Genomic DNA, 15,817 nt, shown 5'->3' with positions numbered 1-15,817 from the left:
CCCTGTCTTGTCTTGTATTCCCAAGGGCCTGGGGAGGTGCAATAGTGCACAGGTCTGCCTGTGCTTGAGGGCAGGAAGGCTTTGCAGAGGGGCCTGGCCAGGCTGGAGCCGTGGGCTGAGGGCAATGGGATGAGGTTTAACAGGGTCAAGGGCTGGGGCCTCCCCCAGCCCAGGCAGCTCCAGGCTGGGGCAGAGGGGCTGGAAGCTGCTGGAGGAAAAGGGCCTGGGGGGGTTGAACATGAGGCAGCAGCGTGCCCAGGGGGGCAAGAAGGCCAGTGGTGTCCTGGCAGGGATCAGCACTGGGGTGGCAGCAGGAGCAGGGCAGGGATTGTCCCCTGTGCTGGGCCCTGGGGAGGCTGCAGCTCCAGGGCTGTGCTCAGTGCTGGGCTCCTCACTCCCTGCCACAGGGACACTGAGGGGCTGCAGCGTGGCCACAGCCGGGCACAGAGCTGGAACAGGGGCTGGGGAGGGGCTGAGGGAATGGGGGTGTTGAGGCTGGAGAAGAGGAGGCTGAGGGGAGCCAGGAGCCCTCTGTGCAGCTCCCTGACAGGAGGCTGAGGGGAGCAGTGACCATCTTTGCTCCCAAGTCACAAGAGATGGGAGGAGAAGAAACAGCCTCAAGTTGCCCCAGGGGAGGTTGAGGCTGGAGCTGAGGCAGAGCTGCTTCCCTGAGAGGGGTGTCAGCCCCTGTGCCAGGCTGCCCAGGGAGCTGGGGCAGTGCCCAGCCCTGGAGGGATCCCAAAGCCGTGGGGCTGAGGTGCTGAGGGCTGTGGGTCAGTGCTGGGCTGGGCAGGGTGAGGGCAGGGCTGGGACTCCAGCAGCTTCAAGGGCTTTTGCAATTGAAATGATTCTCTGATTCTTCCTGCCCAGCTGCTGTGGAAGAGCCTTTCCCCATGCAGGATCAAGGAAGCACTGCTGGGTACCTGTGTGTAGGATGGCTCTACTGGGGCCTGAGCTCAGGATTGCCAGTTGCACAGCAGCCTTCCACCGTGAGCTCCACACCCCAGCTGTAACCACAGAGCAGCTTCCACAGATTCCCCAGATCGAGGCAAGCAGATGAGGCTGTTCTGCACTATTAGGGGAGCATCTCCACAGCTCTCCTTTGCTGCTAAAGTTGGCTGCACTCACACCTGATGTCAGGAATGGTGTGTGTGGGTGACCCCAGGAGCTTGATGTCCCTTCTCTTTGACAAGTTATTTCTCCTTGTTAAAGGTTAGGGCTTTATGTTTCAAGAGGAGGCCTGTCAGCTCTTCAGGGGATTGCCTGAGGATTCTGCAGACCAACAGAGACCCTGCCAAGGCTCCAAGGGAGTTTCAACCTTCACCAGGTGCTTTAAGTGGTGCCTCCTCCTCACACCAACACAAAAGCAAGAAGATTTACATCACAAAACAAACCCTCAAGAGCTGCTCGGTGGTGAAGGTCTCGTGATGCCTTCTTTTTATGGCGTTAGGGCCTCTTCCTTCCTAAGACTGGCTTAGAAACTGAAAGCAGACGCCTGGGTTTGCTTCCTGTTTCTTGCTGCCAGTTTCCCTCCCCTCAGCAGGCTGCTGCTGCTCTTCCCAGCCCAGCACATGCAGGATACAAAGCATTTTGAACTAAGACCAGATGATTTTAGGGGGGTAAAGGGAGGGAGGAAAAAAACCCAGCTTTAAAATGTTGGCCTGTTAAAGTGAGGAAGAACAATGATCACTCACTGTTCCCCACCTCCCCCCTTCTCATGTGGGCACAGCAAACACGCAGGGAAGAAGCAGAAATGGAGGGAGCATGTACAAGCACAAGAGTTGTGAAATCTCTCAGCCTGAGACAGGATCCTCTTCTGATTTTGGGAGCAGGAACCAAGGACCAGGTTAAACGTTACCCTAACAGGCTGCAGCAACCTGCCCCAGGCACCACACTTCAGGGGAGGGGAAGTGAATCTGAGGAGCATCAGCTTCACGTGGGGGACAGAGAACGTTGCACAGAGCAGCTGCTGCACACAGAGGCCAACGCCACAACCCTCCTTCCCTGATGGACCACCCCCAGGGAAACCCAGTGGTAGCACACAAGGGAAGAGGTTTGAAAATGCTTCCAACTGATGTGCCTGATTCATTTCAAAGGTGTGAATGCACAAAGGACAGCACAAGACTTTCCCAGGGCAGCAGCACTACAGAAACCCTGCATCCAAATGTCTTTGACTGGGTGCTTTCTGTAGAACAGCTTAAAGAAAGAGAGATGTGATGCACCAAACATCAGCTCTTTGTCCCCAATATTTAGGTAAAATGTGGTTTGATGATGAGAGCTGGGGCTGCAACCCTCCTTTCTCAATCACTCACACCCTTAGGAGAGTTTGGGGGCTCACTCACTCACTTCAAATCTCCATCTTTAAGCACAAAGTCTCGTTGCTTCAGTCTAAAGCACCAATCTGTCTGAGTGGAGTTACCAGGATTCAGTCCCCACAGCTGGGGTAAGATTTAACCCCCAAAGAGAAGGGGGATCACAGGTTCTCAGCATTTCTATAGCTGACAAGTCATTGTTAACAGCTTTTTCTGGGTTGCTACAAACCAACCATCAGCTTGGAACGGTGGGGGACACATCCTGCCTGACCAGGGGATGTCCTTCCCTGAGAGAAGGCAGCAGCAGAGACCATCTGTGATGAACTGACCTTAACTCCCTAGTTCCTCATCCCCCTGGCACAGCTGAGGAGGAGGAGGAGGGAGAAATCTGGGAAGAAGGGGTGTTAAAAAGGTAGCCTGTGAAGGTAATTGCTGAGTGATCTCCCTGTGCTTATCCCAGTTCCTGAGCCATTTGTTATGTTTCTCTCCCCCTTGTCCAGTTTAGGCAGGGGAGTGATAGAATGACTTGGTGGGCACCTGGCAGCCAGCCAGAGTTAACCCACCACATATCCCCAGCAAAAGGAGGCAGAAAAGCAGCAAAAGCAGAGCACGTGACAACTCTCTTGGGCTCCAAGGTGATGCAGCAAGAGGACAAGCAGCTTTAATAGCAGCACAAGGGTTGTTCTGGGGTGTATCAATGATGCTGCAACACTTAAACCTGCCCCTGAAGCACAGAAGATGCCCCAGTGCCACCTGCTCTTCCTCACCAAAGAACTGACAAGCAACAAACCACCTGCATTTGCATTACACACATCACAACTTCTACACTCTTCCTTGCAAGCAGGAGGAACCAACCTGCCTGTGAGCTCAACAGAGGACGTTTCCCAGAGCTTAAACATTCAAACCAACAAATCCACACATTAAAAACAGTCTGGGGAGGTAAAAAAAACCCCACCCCACCTCAGTCAGAATCCATATACATGCACATACACTCATACCATCCAGATGGATAAGACACAGAGCCTTAGGCAGAGCTCCACAACAGACCAAGGGACATGACAGTTCATTGTGCCAGCATTTCCTGCACAGAATGCAATACACCCACACCCTGGCATTATTAAACCCAGAAGATACTCTCCCTGGTTTAGACATTGCTGTCCTACTAGAAAGAAGCACGCAAGCAAAGGCAGAAGAGAGGGGTTTTTTTAGCTGTTGGGTGAGTGTTTCATGGTTGATCGTTTGCACCCTCACCCAAGCCTCCAGACTCTTCCTTCTCTCAACCACCACGGTGAAGGTTCAAGTCAGGACCATACATTTGGTATTTGATGGCATCCAGAATTAGTGCAGAGCTCCTCTGGCAAGAGAAGGGAGTGGGAAGGGAGTCCAGGAGAAAACATGCCACCACACAAGCCTCAGATGTGGCTCTCAACGTTCATAAAGCCAAGTGAACGTACCCAGTGGAAAGGAGAACAAAGGCATCACCTTTAGCAAGGACTTTGAGGTAACTGAAGAGTTTCCAAGTTCCTTTTTCAGCAAAGGCAGGATTGTCAGGCCCTGCCACACAAGGAAGCAGCAGGAGGTGCTTATTGCTGCTTCCACAAAGCATTTTTGGCGTGGTTGGGGATAACTTGAGTTGTGTGCTTCTCATCTGCTCTGGAACAGCACACAAGCACCCTGCATGTCCTTGCTTCATGGTGCAGGGATCTCTATTGCATCAGCTTAACCCCTTCAGTCCCACTTGTTCCTAATTAACAACTAGTTCAGGATTCAATTGACATAGCAACAAGCCTGGGAGAAGGTGAATAAAGGGAGAGCTGTGGTTAAGACCCAGGGGAATCACTGTGGCATTCAGACCACTGCTTGAGTGGGACACTGATTGTTGGGAGCTGCAGAAACAAAACAGCTGAAGGGGTTGGGGAGAAAAAAAGGAGCATTTCAGCAAGTGGTGGAGATGGATTTGATAGGAGCGTTATTTCTGTTCTTTCCTAAGATAGGACACAGCCTGAAAATGTGGTTCCTCGTTCTGAAGCTTCTCCCCAGCATGCTCAATGCAGGAGTATCCAGATTGCTCCACTTGCAAGGCTTCATTTCTGGAAGGGAGCTCATGATAACTCTGAAGTGCAGAGGCCTCATTTCTCTAAATTCTTGCTTTCTAAAATGACCAGACAACACATTCCAAGGAGAAACTATTCAGGAACCTTTAGCTGTTTCCAGGTTATTTAGAATGAATGTGTTTTCAAGCAGCCTGAGCTTCACAAGCTGCAGTTCCTCACTTCAGAAGACACTCAGGGGGATGCCCTAGAGTTTTCAGGTGAAGCAAAACACAGCAGGGACTGACCATCTTCTTGGTACCCACTGCCTTGATGACCATCTACCCTGTTGAGCACTGCCCAGGGAAGGGGGAGAGTCCCCAGCCCTGGAGGGATCCCAAAGCCATGGAGCTGAGGGCCATGGTGGGCTGGGCAGTGTGAGGGGAGAGGCTGGACTTGATGAGCTTAAAGGGCTTTTCCAACCTAACTGATTCTATGATATCCATAATAGCCAAGAAACCAGTCCAGGTCCTCTCCTGCAAGCTGAAATGGAGATAACTATTTCCTACACACTACCAAGAGGGATGGAGCCATTCTACCTCTCTCTTGGAAGACTGAGAAGGGATGAATGTCACCTTCTTCAGAGGCAGCCCAGTGGGAGGACAAACACTTCCCTGATCCAAGCAGCAATGCTTCACAAGTAGGACACTTCTCCATCTGTCCCAAAGAATCAGCTTCTGAAAGGAAATGTTTCTGTGGTTAGAGGGGAAACTAATTCATTACCTGATTCACATAACCTCGGGGCACTTCATAGAATCACAGAATGGTGGGGTTGGAAGGGACTTTTAGAGCTCATCCAGTGCAACCTCCCTGCAGAAGCAGCTCCCACCTAGATCAGGTCACACAGGAACGTGTCCAGGTGGGTTTGAAGAGCTCCAAGGAAGGAGCCTCCACACTCTCCCTGGGCAGCCTGGGCCAGGGCTCCCTCACCCCAACACTCAAACAGTTTGGCCTTGTGTTTCAATGGAGCTCTTTGTGTTCCAGCTTCATCCCAGCACCCCTTGTCCTGTTGTCAGATACCATAGAAAAAAAGGATGCCCCAACCTCCTGACACCCACCAGTGAGATCTTGGTCACTAGGAATGAGCTCCCCCCTCAGTCTCCTCTTGTCCAGCCTGAGCAGCCCCAGGGCCCACAGCCTTTCCTCAGCAGGAACATGCTCCAGTGCCCTGAGCATCTTGCTGGCCCTGTGCTGGCCTCTCTGCAGCACTTCCCTGTCCCTCTGCAGCTGGGGAGCCCACAACTGGCCCCAGGACTCCAGATGAGGCCTCAGCACATGTGGCAGAGCAGAGCAAAGGGGAGCAGAAGCTCCCTGGCCCTGCTGCTGGATCCACACTCTGCTGGATGCCCCCAGGCTGCCATTGGCTTCTTGCCCACCAGGCCACGTTGCTGCTCATGGGCAGTTGATTCTCCCCCAGCAGTGCCAGCTCTGTCTCCTGGAGCTGCTCTCCAGCAGCTCACCCCCAGCCTGTGCTGCTGCAGGGGCTTGTTCCTCCCCAGCTGCAGGACTCTGCCCTTGCCCTTGGTGACCCTCAGCAGGTTCCTCTGTGCCCAACTCTGCAGCTGGTTGAGATCTGGCTGCCTGGCAGCACAGCCTCTGGGCAATCAGCCAGTGCTCCCAGTTTGGTGCCAGCAGGGCACTTGCTGAGGGTCCCTCTGTGCCCTCACCCAGGTGGTTGATGAAGATGTTGAGCAAGACTGGCCCCAGAACCCATCCCTGTGCAACTCCACTGGCCACAGGCCTCCAGCTCCATCCTGTGCCATTGATCACCCCCCTCTGGGCTCTGTCATTCAGCAGCTCTGCATCCACCTCACCTCCACTCATCCAGCCACACTGCCTGAGCTTTCTCATGAGGGTGTTGTGGGAGACAGTGTCCAAAGCCTTGCTGAGGCCAAGGCAGATGCCATCCACTGCTCTCCCCTCATCCACCCAGCTGGTTCTGCACTCATAGAAGGCATCAGGTTGGTCAAACAGATGCTTCCACAGGAAGAGAAACCTTCTGGCAAACAACCACCAAAACAAAGAACCCCCCCAAGGCTCCAGTTCATATAAATGATAATTTTATTGTAAATAAAACGATACATTGCCTGGCTTTGCACTGCAAGCCCCGGGTCGGTATATAGAGACTACTGCTTCAAGGTCTTCTGCACAATCCAGGTTAAAGCAATTTCTCCCTGCTCTGCAGAGCTGCCATTCAGACAGGTATTGAAAAGGATAGAAAAGCCCTTCTTTTCATTTCTCAGCTCCCTTCAGGGAGATTTGCTCCTGAACAAGGCTGGGGTTTAACAACCCCAAGCTCAAACACCATTAAACCACAAAGGATACCTGTTTCTTTTTGTGCTGAAAATGGAAGGCAGATTGAAGATTCCCAGCTCCAAGGGCAGGTACCAAGGTGACAGTCACAGGACTGCACTTACTCAAGTGTAGCAAACCTTTCCATCCAGCAGCTAAGCACCAATTGCTGGGATCTCATTCAGCTCTCCTGTACAGCTCAAGCATCTGGCTTTTGCCTACCAGACAAAGCATGTACAGCAGGGAGATATCTCTCTCTCTCTCTCTTTAGAGATAGATAGATATAGATATATATTTACTGAGGTTTGACAAGTTAACCTGGCTCTCTGGGCACTTGGAAATAACATGTTATCACCTAAGCAGGTACCAATTTCCCTCGTGGTCGATTCCTTTTGGTAATTAATAGCAATTGGGAGTGTTTTGAGCACCTTCAAGTCCCTCAGAATGCTACTCCAAAAATATAAAGAGAAACCTGTCCAAATTGCTGCAACCCCCTGCCACCAGAACAGGCAAAGATCAGACTTAGTGGAGAACAAGCAAATAACCTGGAAAGCACAGAATCGTCACGCCAAGACCAAAATGCCAGGGGTTTGTTTCCTAACAAGCTCAGGGAAAGCCAAATCCCCCCTTTTCTTCCTTCAACAAGGAACCTCAGACATTCTCCTGCTCAGTTTCAACCGTTTCAGGATCATGGACTCTTAAGATGTTTTTCTTCAAACAGAGTGTGCAGCACCTTCCACTGGGGATCCCAATCCTCAATGTTCACTCTCTATCTCTCTCTGGAAGGGCTCATAGAAAAACCCAACGTGACATTTGGAATGCACACAATAGCTTACTGTTAGCCTGGCACTCCTCCTCCACTTTCCCCTAAATGAGTTTATTCCCAGTTTCTTCTCCAACCTTACCAGGATAAAGAGGCCAGATGTAATTCACTTTAGAGCTATAATCACATTTATGTCCACTTGATCCTTTTTTTTGCAGCCAGGGCTGTGTAAGAACTGTCAGCCTCCAGCTTATTCGCTGTTAAGCAGATCTTCCCTTTCCCATCATCAAGAAGGCTGCGAGGAAACAAAGAAGGCATTTTGGTTTGGCTCTAACTCATTATAAACCATCAGCAAATTCTCTGCAAAACCAGCTGCTTTTTTTTCTTTTTGCTTCTTCTTCCCTTTTTTTTCAGTTCATAAAAGGCATCAAATTGATTTCCCATCCTCCCCCCTCCTCCCCCCAACCCTGTAACAGTCGATATATATAAAAATCACCAAATATGATCTTTAAAAGATATAAATAAACCAACCCCCTCCCCCTCCCCCCCCCCAAAAATCACCAACCAAACAAAAAAGTATGAGGCATCACCGTTTACATGATGTAAAAAGAGCTAAAAAATGGAGCGATAGAAACTACATTCATAAAAGTGCATCTCCAAACATACAAGTAATGCTTTGGCTTGTTCCTGTGCCAAACAGGTGGCATTGGGTCAGGTATTGGGATAGAAGAAGGTCCATGCTGGCACCCCTGTTGTCCTCTGTCACTGTGTGATTGCTATTTCCTTTCATTGACAAAGACTGGAGTAGGAGTGTAGAGACACCGAGTAGGCACATTGCAGTGTGGGTGGCAGGAAGGACCAGAAGCTCTGGTGGGGAAAAGGACTGAGCCCATCAGTCCAAGATGCTCTTTTGCTCTGGAACAGCCTTCCTTGAAGTATATGAGGTAAAAGCCACAACAGATCCTGAGGATTTAGTTGCTTTAAAGGTTACATCATTCCCTCATGCCCTATTCTCTCCCAAGTCACGACATGGGGGATAAAAAAGACCATGGAAGGAGGTCTCAATTTGGTGAGGACAAGCCAAGGGTAGACAGATGCCTATGCAGACAGGTTCACTGCTCTCTTGACTGCTGCTCTATGTCTGCAGGGCAATCTTTGGTATATTCAGGTGCTAGTTGCAAGGCTTGAGGAGTGCTGCTAGGTTCCATGGGAGTGCTGCCCAGCCTAATTCTGGCTGATCAAGACACCAGGAATCATTTTTACACCCCTCTGCAGCATCACAGCCACCTGCACCACAGCAAAGGGGTGCAAAAAGGTTCCCTAAACCAGAGTAGAAGTGTCATGGCCTCACTTCCCTTAGGTGCAAGAGACAGTTGCAAGGCTTGAGGAGTGCTACTAGGCTCCATAGGAGTGCTGCCCACCCTAATTCTGCCTGATCAAGACACCAGGAACAATTTAACATCACTCTGCAGCATCACAGCCACCTGCACCACAGCAAAGGGGTGCAAAAAGGTTCCCAAAACCAGAGTAGAAGCGTCATGGCCTCACTTCCCTTAGGTGCAAGAGACAGTTGCAAGGCTTGAGGAGTGCTAAAAGGCTTCACGGGAGTGCTGCCCACCCTAATTCTGCCTGATCAAGACTCCAGGAATGATTTCACATCACTCTACAGCATCACAGCCACCTGCACCACAGCAAAGGGGTGCAAAAAGGTTCTTTAAACCAGAGTAGAAGCGTCATGGCCTCACTTCCCTTAGGTGTAGGCGACAGTGAAGCGCAGGCCAAAAATCAGGCCTCATGTCTTGACAATTTGGAGTCAAGTTCCAGGTTTGGAAAGGATCAAGAGAAGTGCTCTCACATGGGAACAAGGGCTTTCAGAAAAGATATCCCTCTAAGTGCCTGTAACCTAAACAGTGCATCCTTGTAGTAGTGCAGGAGAGCTTCAACGTGAAAGCAACAAGAAGTTGCTTTTCACCCATTACACATTGCTCCGAGTTTGGCACAGAAAAAAACCCCACTTCAGATTCTTAAACACTTTCAGGGCTTTTTAGTTGTTTGGGGTTTTTTTTTAGGGTTTTTTTTTCTTCCCTCTTAATTGCATACAGTCTTTAACAGGAGCTCAAGGAGCTTGGTTTCCTATTGACATTCACTTCCAACTTGTTGAGTTTACTGCATTACAAAAGCAAGTTTCAAGTTTTTAGGAGGGAGAAGAGTGGAGGTATGTAGAGCCTTAATGTAATTCCCAATACATGAGCAGAACATCTCTAGCATTGCTCTATAAAGCAATACTTTAGCTCATACAGTTGCTTAAGTTTCATTTCACACAGCTAATTTGTACTCACTCTGTGAATCCCCAGTACATAGAGGATGCTGGTCCTTTCTAAGTGAAATGAGGACTACTAGTGCCCACATCCACAGAGGCCAGCAACTCAGTTCTCAAGTCATGTGGCACCTTTCAAATGCAAAACCCCACCTGGATACATTTTGCTGGTACCTGCACCAGGACCTCCAGTTAACTTGAGACACGTGCTAGCATGACAAATGTTCTCTCTGGTTCCCTGTTTGGCTTATTTAAATAGGGCCATAACACTTTCTGGAAATCTGAAATGAACACTTGCACACCTAGGAAACAAAACACACACATACTGAAGGGCTGAGCTTGGTTCTGCCTTGGCTTACCTTGGTGCACAGGTAAAACTAGTGTCCAGTCAATCCTCCCTGTGAAAAAACCTCAAGTTTTCCATTAGGCCAGGTCCTTAAAGAAACACATAAGCTTTTCCTGCAAGATATTCCTGGGCACCAGATGAACTCTCTTTGGTATAAGGGATGGTAAGAAATTACCAGCTAAAAAGACAGTTGCAGCAAAAAGCTGTTTTGTAGAACTCTCTTCCAGAAGGGTTTTGTTTAGACCCAACAAAGTCCCAGAGAGATGAAGCACAGATTTGTTTGTTATGAGGACACAAATTAACTGACACTGTCTTAATGCTGAGCCAGATCTGAGCCTTGGCAATCAAGCTCTGGAGTTTCTAAGGTCAGTGGGAGAGAGCCCTTACGTTAGGCCCCGGAGCAATTCTGCCCAAACTCGATTATCCTGACATTGAAGCTAAAAAGACCTCCCCTCACTCCCCACCCCCCCCAAAAATCCCATGGTTTTGTTATAAAATAATACTATTCACATACTTCTGAATCAATATTTTCTGACACACCTTCAGATGCTGAATACTTAAGGAGAGGAGAAAAAAAATAGATCATTATATAGGTCAATGACACATGGCTTTTGGCTGGCTTCATGGACCTCTGAAGCCCCAACACTCTGCAAAACAAGTGACCCACACGTAAAGAAAGCTGGTCTGGATGGCTATTGCATGTTTTCTGGTCTGAAGAGTGTTTGTTAGCTCTTCCAGTTCACACTTTGGCTTGGATTTCTTCTGTGTTCAACCAGTACAGACGTTTGGTTCTTGGGGCCTGTAGAAAAACACGCAGCCAGCTGCAAATTTCACAGCAAGGTAACTAGGGCAAAAACGCAGCTCTCTTTGGACAGCATTAGTCCAGCAAACCAAAGGTATCAGGCACGAAGAGCAGACCCTAGGTTCCTTGGCATTGTTTCCCCAAAGGACTTAGGCCAGCTGAGTTGGCATTCGTGAAGACGCAGCACCACAACGGGCGGTTGCAACTAGACCAGACGGGGCATGGAAAGCCCAGCAGGAGCACAGGGAGGTATACTTCAGTACTGGAGCTGTGCAAAATGATGTCTGAGCAGCTCTTCAGCAGAGGGTCTGTGCCTGGCTTCCACAAAGATCTGCTTTAGAAAGTCCCGGCAATGTTCTGATATGTGAGAGGGGAGTTGGGGGTTGGTTGGTTGGGTGGCGATTTTGAAGATGGCTGCCATGGCTTCAAACTCTGCCCAGGGGGGTTTCTCTGTCAGCATTTCCACAACAGTACAACCAAGGCTCCTGGAAAAGGAGACAGGAGAAAATAAACCAACAGAATCGACTCACACAGCGTTCAGAGAGAACTTCCAAGCAGCCAACACCAAGGGACAAGCTCTGCTCTGAGAGCAGCTCTGAACCAGCTTTGTGCTCAGCAAAGTGTGCACAGACTCTGAGCCAGACCTGCCAAACCTCTTTTTACTACAGCAGTAGAAGTGCTGAGGCAAGGAGGTTGGTTTCTACCACGCTTCTCACTGAAGTGCTGCCTGTCCAGCTTTCCTTTTGCTCAAATCCAACGTTTGCCTTAACAACATGGGACAAGAGACACACATGAGATGTCCCTGAAGGGATCTCAGCGGTCCTGCAGGTGCCTCAAAGGCAGTTGCCGAGCTGTAAGGTAGAAAACCTTGCTGAGCCACCTCCAGCCAATACTGGCACAGGAAGATGGGGTTTCTGAAGTACTGCAGTGATTGGGTTTTGTTCCAGAAGGATTAATTCCTTCCACCAGACAAAGCAACACAAGGCAGAGTTTGTTCCCTGTTGAGGTGAGGGAGCACTGGCAGGGGCTGCCCAGATGGGCTGTGGAGTCTCCTTGTCTGGAGCCATCCCAACCCCAGCTGGATGAGTAAGAGAGGGGAAAGGGAGCTGGGGGTGCTGGTGGGCAGCAGCATGAGCAGGAGCCAGCAACGTGGCCTCGTGGCCAAGAAGGCCAATGGCAGCCTGGGCTGGATGAGAAGGGCTGTGGGCAGGAGGTGCAGAGAGCTTCTGCTCCCCCTCTGCTCTGCCCTCCTGAGCCTGCAGCTGGAAGATTGTGGCCAGTGCTGGGCCCCTCAGTTGCAGAAGGACAGGGAGCTGCTGGAGAGAGTTGAGTGCAGGGCCACAGAGATGCTGAAGGGAGTGGAGCATCTGCCTTGTGCTGAAAGGCTGAGGGAGCTGGGGCTCTGCAGCTGGGAGAAGAGGAGCCTGAGGGGTGAGCTCATTCATGTTCCAAATGCATCAAGGGTGGGTGTGAGGAGGCTAGAGCCAGGCTGTGCTCAGGGATGGCCAATGACAGGACAAGGGGCAATGGGGACAAGCTGCAACAGAAGAGGTTCCAAAGCAACACAAGGCAGAATTTGTTCCCTGTTGAGCTGAGGGAGCACTGGCAGGGGCTGCCCAGATGGGCTGTGGAGGCTCCTTGTCTGGAGCCATCCCAACCCCAGCTGGATGAGTCCCTGTGTGCCCTGCTCTAGGTGGTGCTGCTCTGGCAGGGGGTTGCACTGGATGAGCTTCCCAGGTCCTTTCCAACCCTTGTGATTCTGTGATTCCATTAAATAGGCAAAACTGCCTCTTCTACCTTGAAACTGAACCCTCTTTTGAAGTGAAAAGCAAAGACAAGACATTTTCAGAGGCAGCTCTGCATCAGTTGCCAAGACAAGGCAGGAAAGGATTTAAAACCCCAGTGAATATGCAAGAAATGACTTTCTTGACAAGGCTCAAAACCCAACGTGAACATTTTACCCTGGTTTCCAGCCATTTCAGACTTACTAGGAGAGAGTACAGCAAATGCAAACCATGTGTGCAGAAGTGCTGGGGGCTGGGGTTTTTTGCTCAAGAGCAAGCAGGGCTATATTATTGTTTAGACTGATTTATACCGTTGAAGCAGATCCGGTTTCTTTAAGATATTCAAGCAAACAGCAGGAATGTTTTTCATGTCAACTCGCTCCAGCAATAACAAATAGCTCAAATATTCTGCTAGAGGTAAAAAAAAAGAAGAGGGAGAGGGGCCTGTAAAGGTGGCAAAGAGCCAGGTGGGAAGATTTGTTACGTCTTTGAGTCTCTTGGCCATACAACATCCTAATGTTGGGCTGGAAAATTCTGACCCATCCCCCTTCCCCTCTTCTAAATAACACCAGGGATTGTAGGAACTGGAGAGCAGCCAACAGCAGAGGCTCTTTGATGGGAGCAGAGTGATGGCAGCACCAGGAGGAAATCCACAACTGCATCAAGCCAGGGGGAAGGGCACGTGCTCACTTCTCTCTCCGAGCAGAGCATCCCGGCTGGGAGAGGCTGGAGGATTTAACTCTTTGCACACGAGGCACAGGAAGCAGCACAGGCTTTGCTTTGTCGTGGAGACACAAACACACCTTTTGTTGCTGTCATTTAGGTTTCTAATCTCACCTTTCAAAGGCCTCCAAAACTCACATTTGGCCACTGGACCATTTTGCTCTTTCAATAGAGGTTGATTCTTGGCTATGCCAGCAACAGCGTGACTACAGTGTCCATTCATGCATACCTCAGATCACCTCTGCTCTGACCTGTATATTTAGTGTTATTCCAGGTTTGGGGCATCTTTCCTTTAAAGCTCAAATTCTATTCTCTGTTCTGAGCTGTATCTTTTGTGTTATTCCAGGTTTGAGCATCTTCTAAAGCTCAGATTCTCTTCCTTTCATTTCCTCTGCCTTACAGTTGTTTTGTAACCAAGTGGACTCTCCCTCAACAACCTTCAGGAGGATGGAAACCTCACACCAGTGAGAAAATCAGCTATCAGTTGGAAGGAGGAATGAGTGGAAATTGTTGCTGAAAACCTAAAAGAACAGTTTTGGGTTGGATCTTGCACTGCAGCAGGTCACGTGTCCAATTCAAACCAACCACCACAATGCACCTTAAACTTCTGATCCAGACAGAAGCTTGGATGATGGGGATGAAGGAATGGATTGTCTTTATCATACTCTAAAGAAGCTGCCAATTGATTTATGGATATAAAGTTAAAAGCCTTACCATACATCAGCTTTCCTTCCATAACCCTCTCCACTGATCACCTCTGGGCTCATCCAGTACGGTGTGCCGGTGACGGAGCGGATGCCTGTGCCAGACATACAGATTGTCTGCAGCCTTTTGCTGGCCCCAAAGTCCCCAAGCTTCACATTCCCAGCAGAGTCACGAAGAATATTGGCTCCTGGACAAGAAAAGAAAGAATGAATGGAAACAGCTGTTTTCATACAATCCAGCTGTTGGGATTCACAGCTCACAAAGCTGAGATCCAACCCAGATATGCCCGTGCTCACGGTAAGGGCTTTTCTACCCCCACTGAGCCTCAGGTGACCGGCTAAACATCACCTCTTCAGCTCAGGCTGTAGACAAGCCAATTGCTAATGGCTGCAAATGGGAAAAACTTGAGGGGAAAAACACAAGGAAGTGAAGGGGAAGGGGGAGAGAGAGGGAAATGAGAGCTGAGTCAGCACCATCATTGTTAACACTGCCTGTAAACAGCTCAGACAACCTATGCAGGGCCCCAGACCCACAGCTTAGATTGTATATAGCTGGGCACAAAGGGATTTTCTTGGGGAGTATAATCATTGCTTTCTGGTCAGCTGAGGAACAGATGTAGCCAGTTAAACCACTTTGAACTCCTACAATAAACAAGCCACTTGGTCAGAGGTTCTGAACGTGAAGCATCAGAGGAGAAAGCAAACTGAAAGAGTTTAGCTTGCACATGGACACAAACTACAGCTTAAGGCACCCAAACCAAGTCTTCCTCCAAAGCTGAGAACCATGTGTTGCCATTGTCATAGAATGGCAGGGGTTGGAAGGGACCTTTAGAGAGCATCTAGTCCAACCCCCGTTACCTGGCATGTGTCTAAGTGAAATCCTTCTGCCCTCAAATGTAGGACACAGCCTTGGAAGAGCTGAATTCAGAACAAGTCTGTCCATCCAGCATCTTGCAGGTAAAGTAATGGTTTGGCTTAGATGGGTACAAACTGGTGAGTAACCCACCAGGTAGGAAATCATTTGGTGAAGAGCACCACACAAAGCAACAGAAAAGGGGTTATTCCAGATTTCACTTTGCCAGCCTAGAGGGGATGAAATGAAGACTGAAAAGCAGGAACAAGAAGATATTTTTCCTGCAGTGAGCAACCTCCTTGTCCCTTTGTAGCACAGAATAATTGTTGTGGTCTCTGTCACATCTGTTGACATTAATTTTTGAGGGGTTGTACTGGGAAGAGGAAGATGAAGGAATAATCACAGAGGTGATTATTCTCTATATGGAAGAGGTTTCTTACAGAAAGGAAGCAGGATGGTCACAAGAGCCTGAGGATTGTGAAATCAGGCTCTTATGGTAACTGGCAGGCCTACCAGCTTGGCCAAGGAGAGAGGAAATGAGAAGAGAATCCAAGGGAAATGAGCAAGCTTTAGCAGGAGAAGCCAGGAGGCAACTTAGCCTCATTTTGCTGGGGTGTAAGAGTGTTCCTAAGAATCAGAGGCTTCAAATCTTCCTTCCTATAACCAACTGCCATGCTCTCAGGTCCTGCAGAGAGAACAGCCCAACTTCCCTTACCCAGCCCAGAACATCACCTTCCCTAAGCCCTGCCTTAAGCCAAGAAGGGATAACCGACAAAAGCAACATCCAGAAGCCCCAGCCAGTGGCTTAACACACAGTGTCTGTTCTCAGAG

The 15,817-nt window shown here is 49.5% G+C and overlaps 1 protein-coding gene across 2 annotated transcripts in view; it reads right to left on the bottom strand.

Moving 5' to 3' along the window:
• Positions 1–10,324: 10,324 nt before the first annotated feature.
• Positions 10,325–15,817, bottom strand: part of LOC104562083 (mitogen-activated protein kinase kinase kinase 3) — a 40,399-nt gene continuing 34,906 nt past the window's right edge. For both annotated transcript variants that reach the window (XM_062018121.1, XM_062018122.1), the window contains exons 16-17: positions 14,144–14,321; positions 10,325–11,407 (exon numbers count right to left, since the gene is read on the bottom strand). In XM_062018121.1, the coding sequence (XP_061874105.1) occupies positions 11,179–11,407; positions 14,144–14,321 (407 nt within the window). In that variant the 3' untranslated portion in view covers positions 10,325–11,178. The remainder of the gene's footprint in view (positions 11,408–14,143; positions 14,322–15,817) is intronic.

This window comes from Colius striatus, chromosome Z (genome assembly GCF_028858725.1).
Source record: "Colius striatus isolate bColStr4 chromosome Z, bColStr4.1.hap1, whole genome shotgun sequence".
In the NCBI taxonomy this organism is placed as follows: domain Eukaryota; kingdom Metazoa; phylum Chordata; class Aves; order Coliiformes; family Coliidae; genus Colius; species Colius striatus.
Note: the sequence above shows the minus strand (reverse complement) of the source record. Positions and strands in the feature narration are given on the sequence as shown.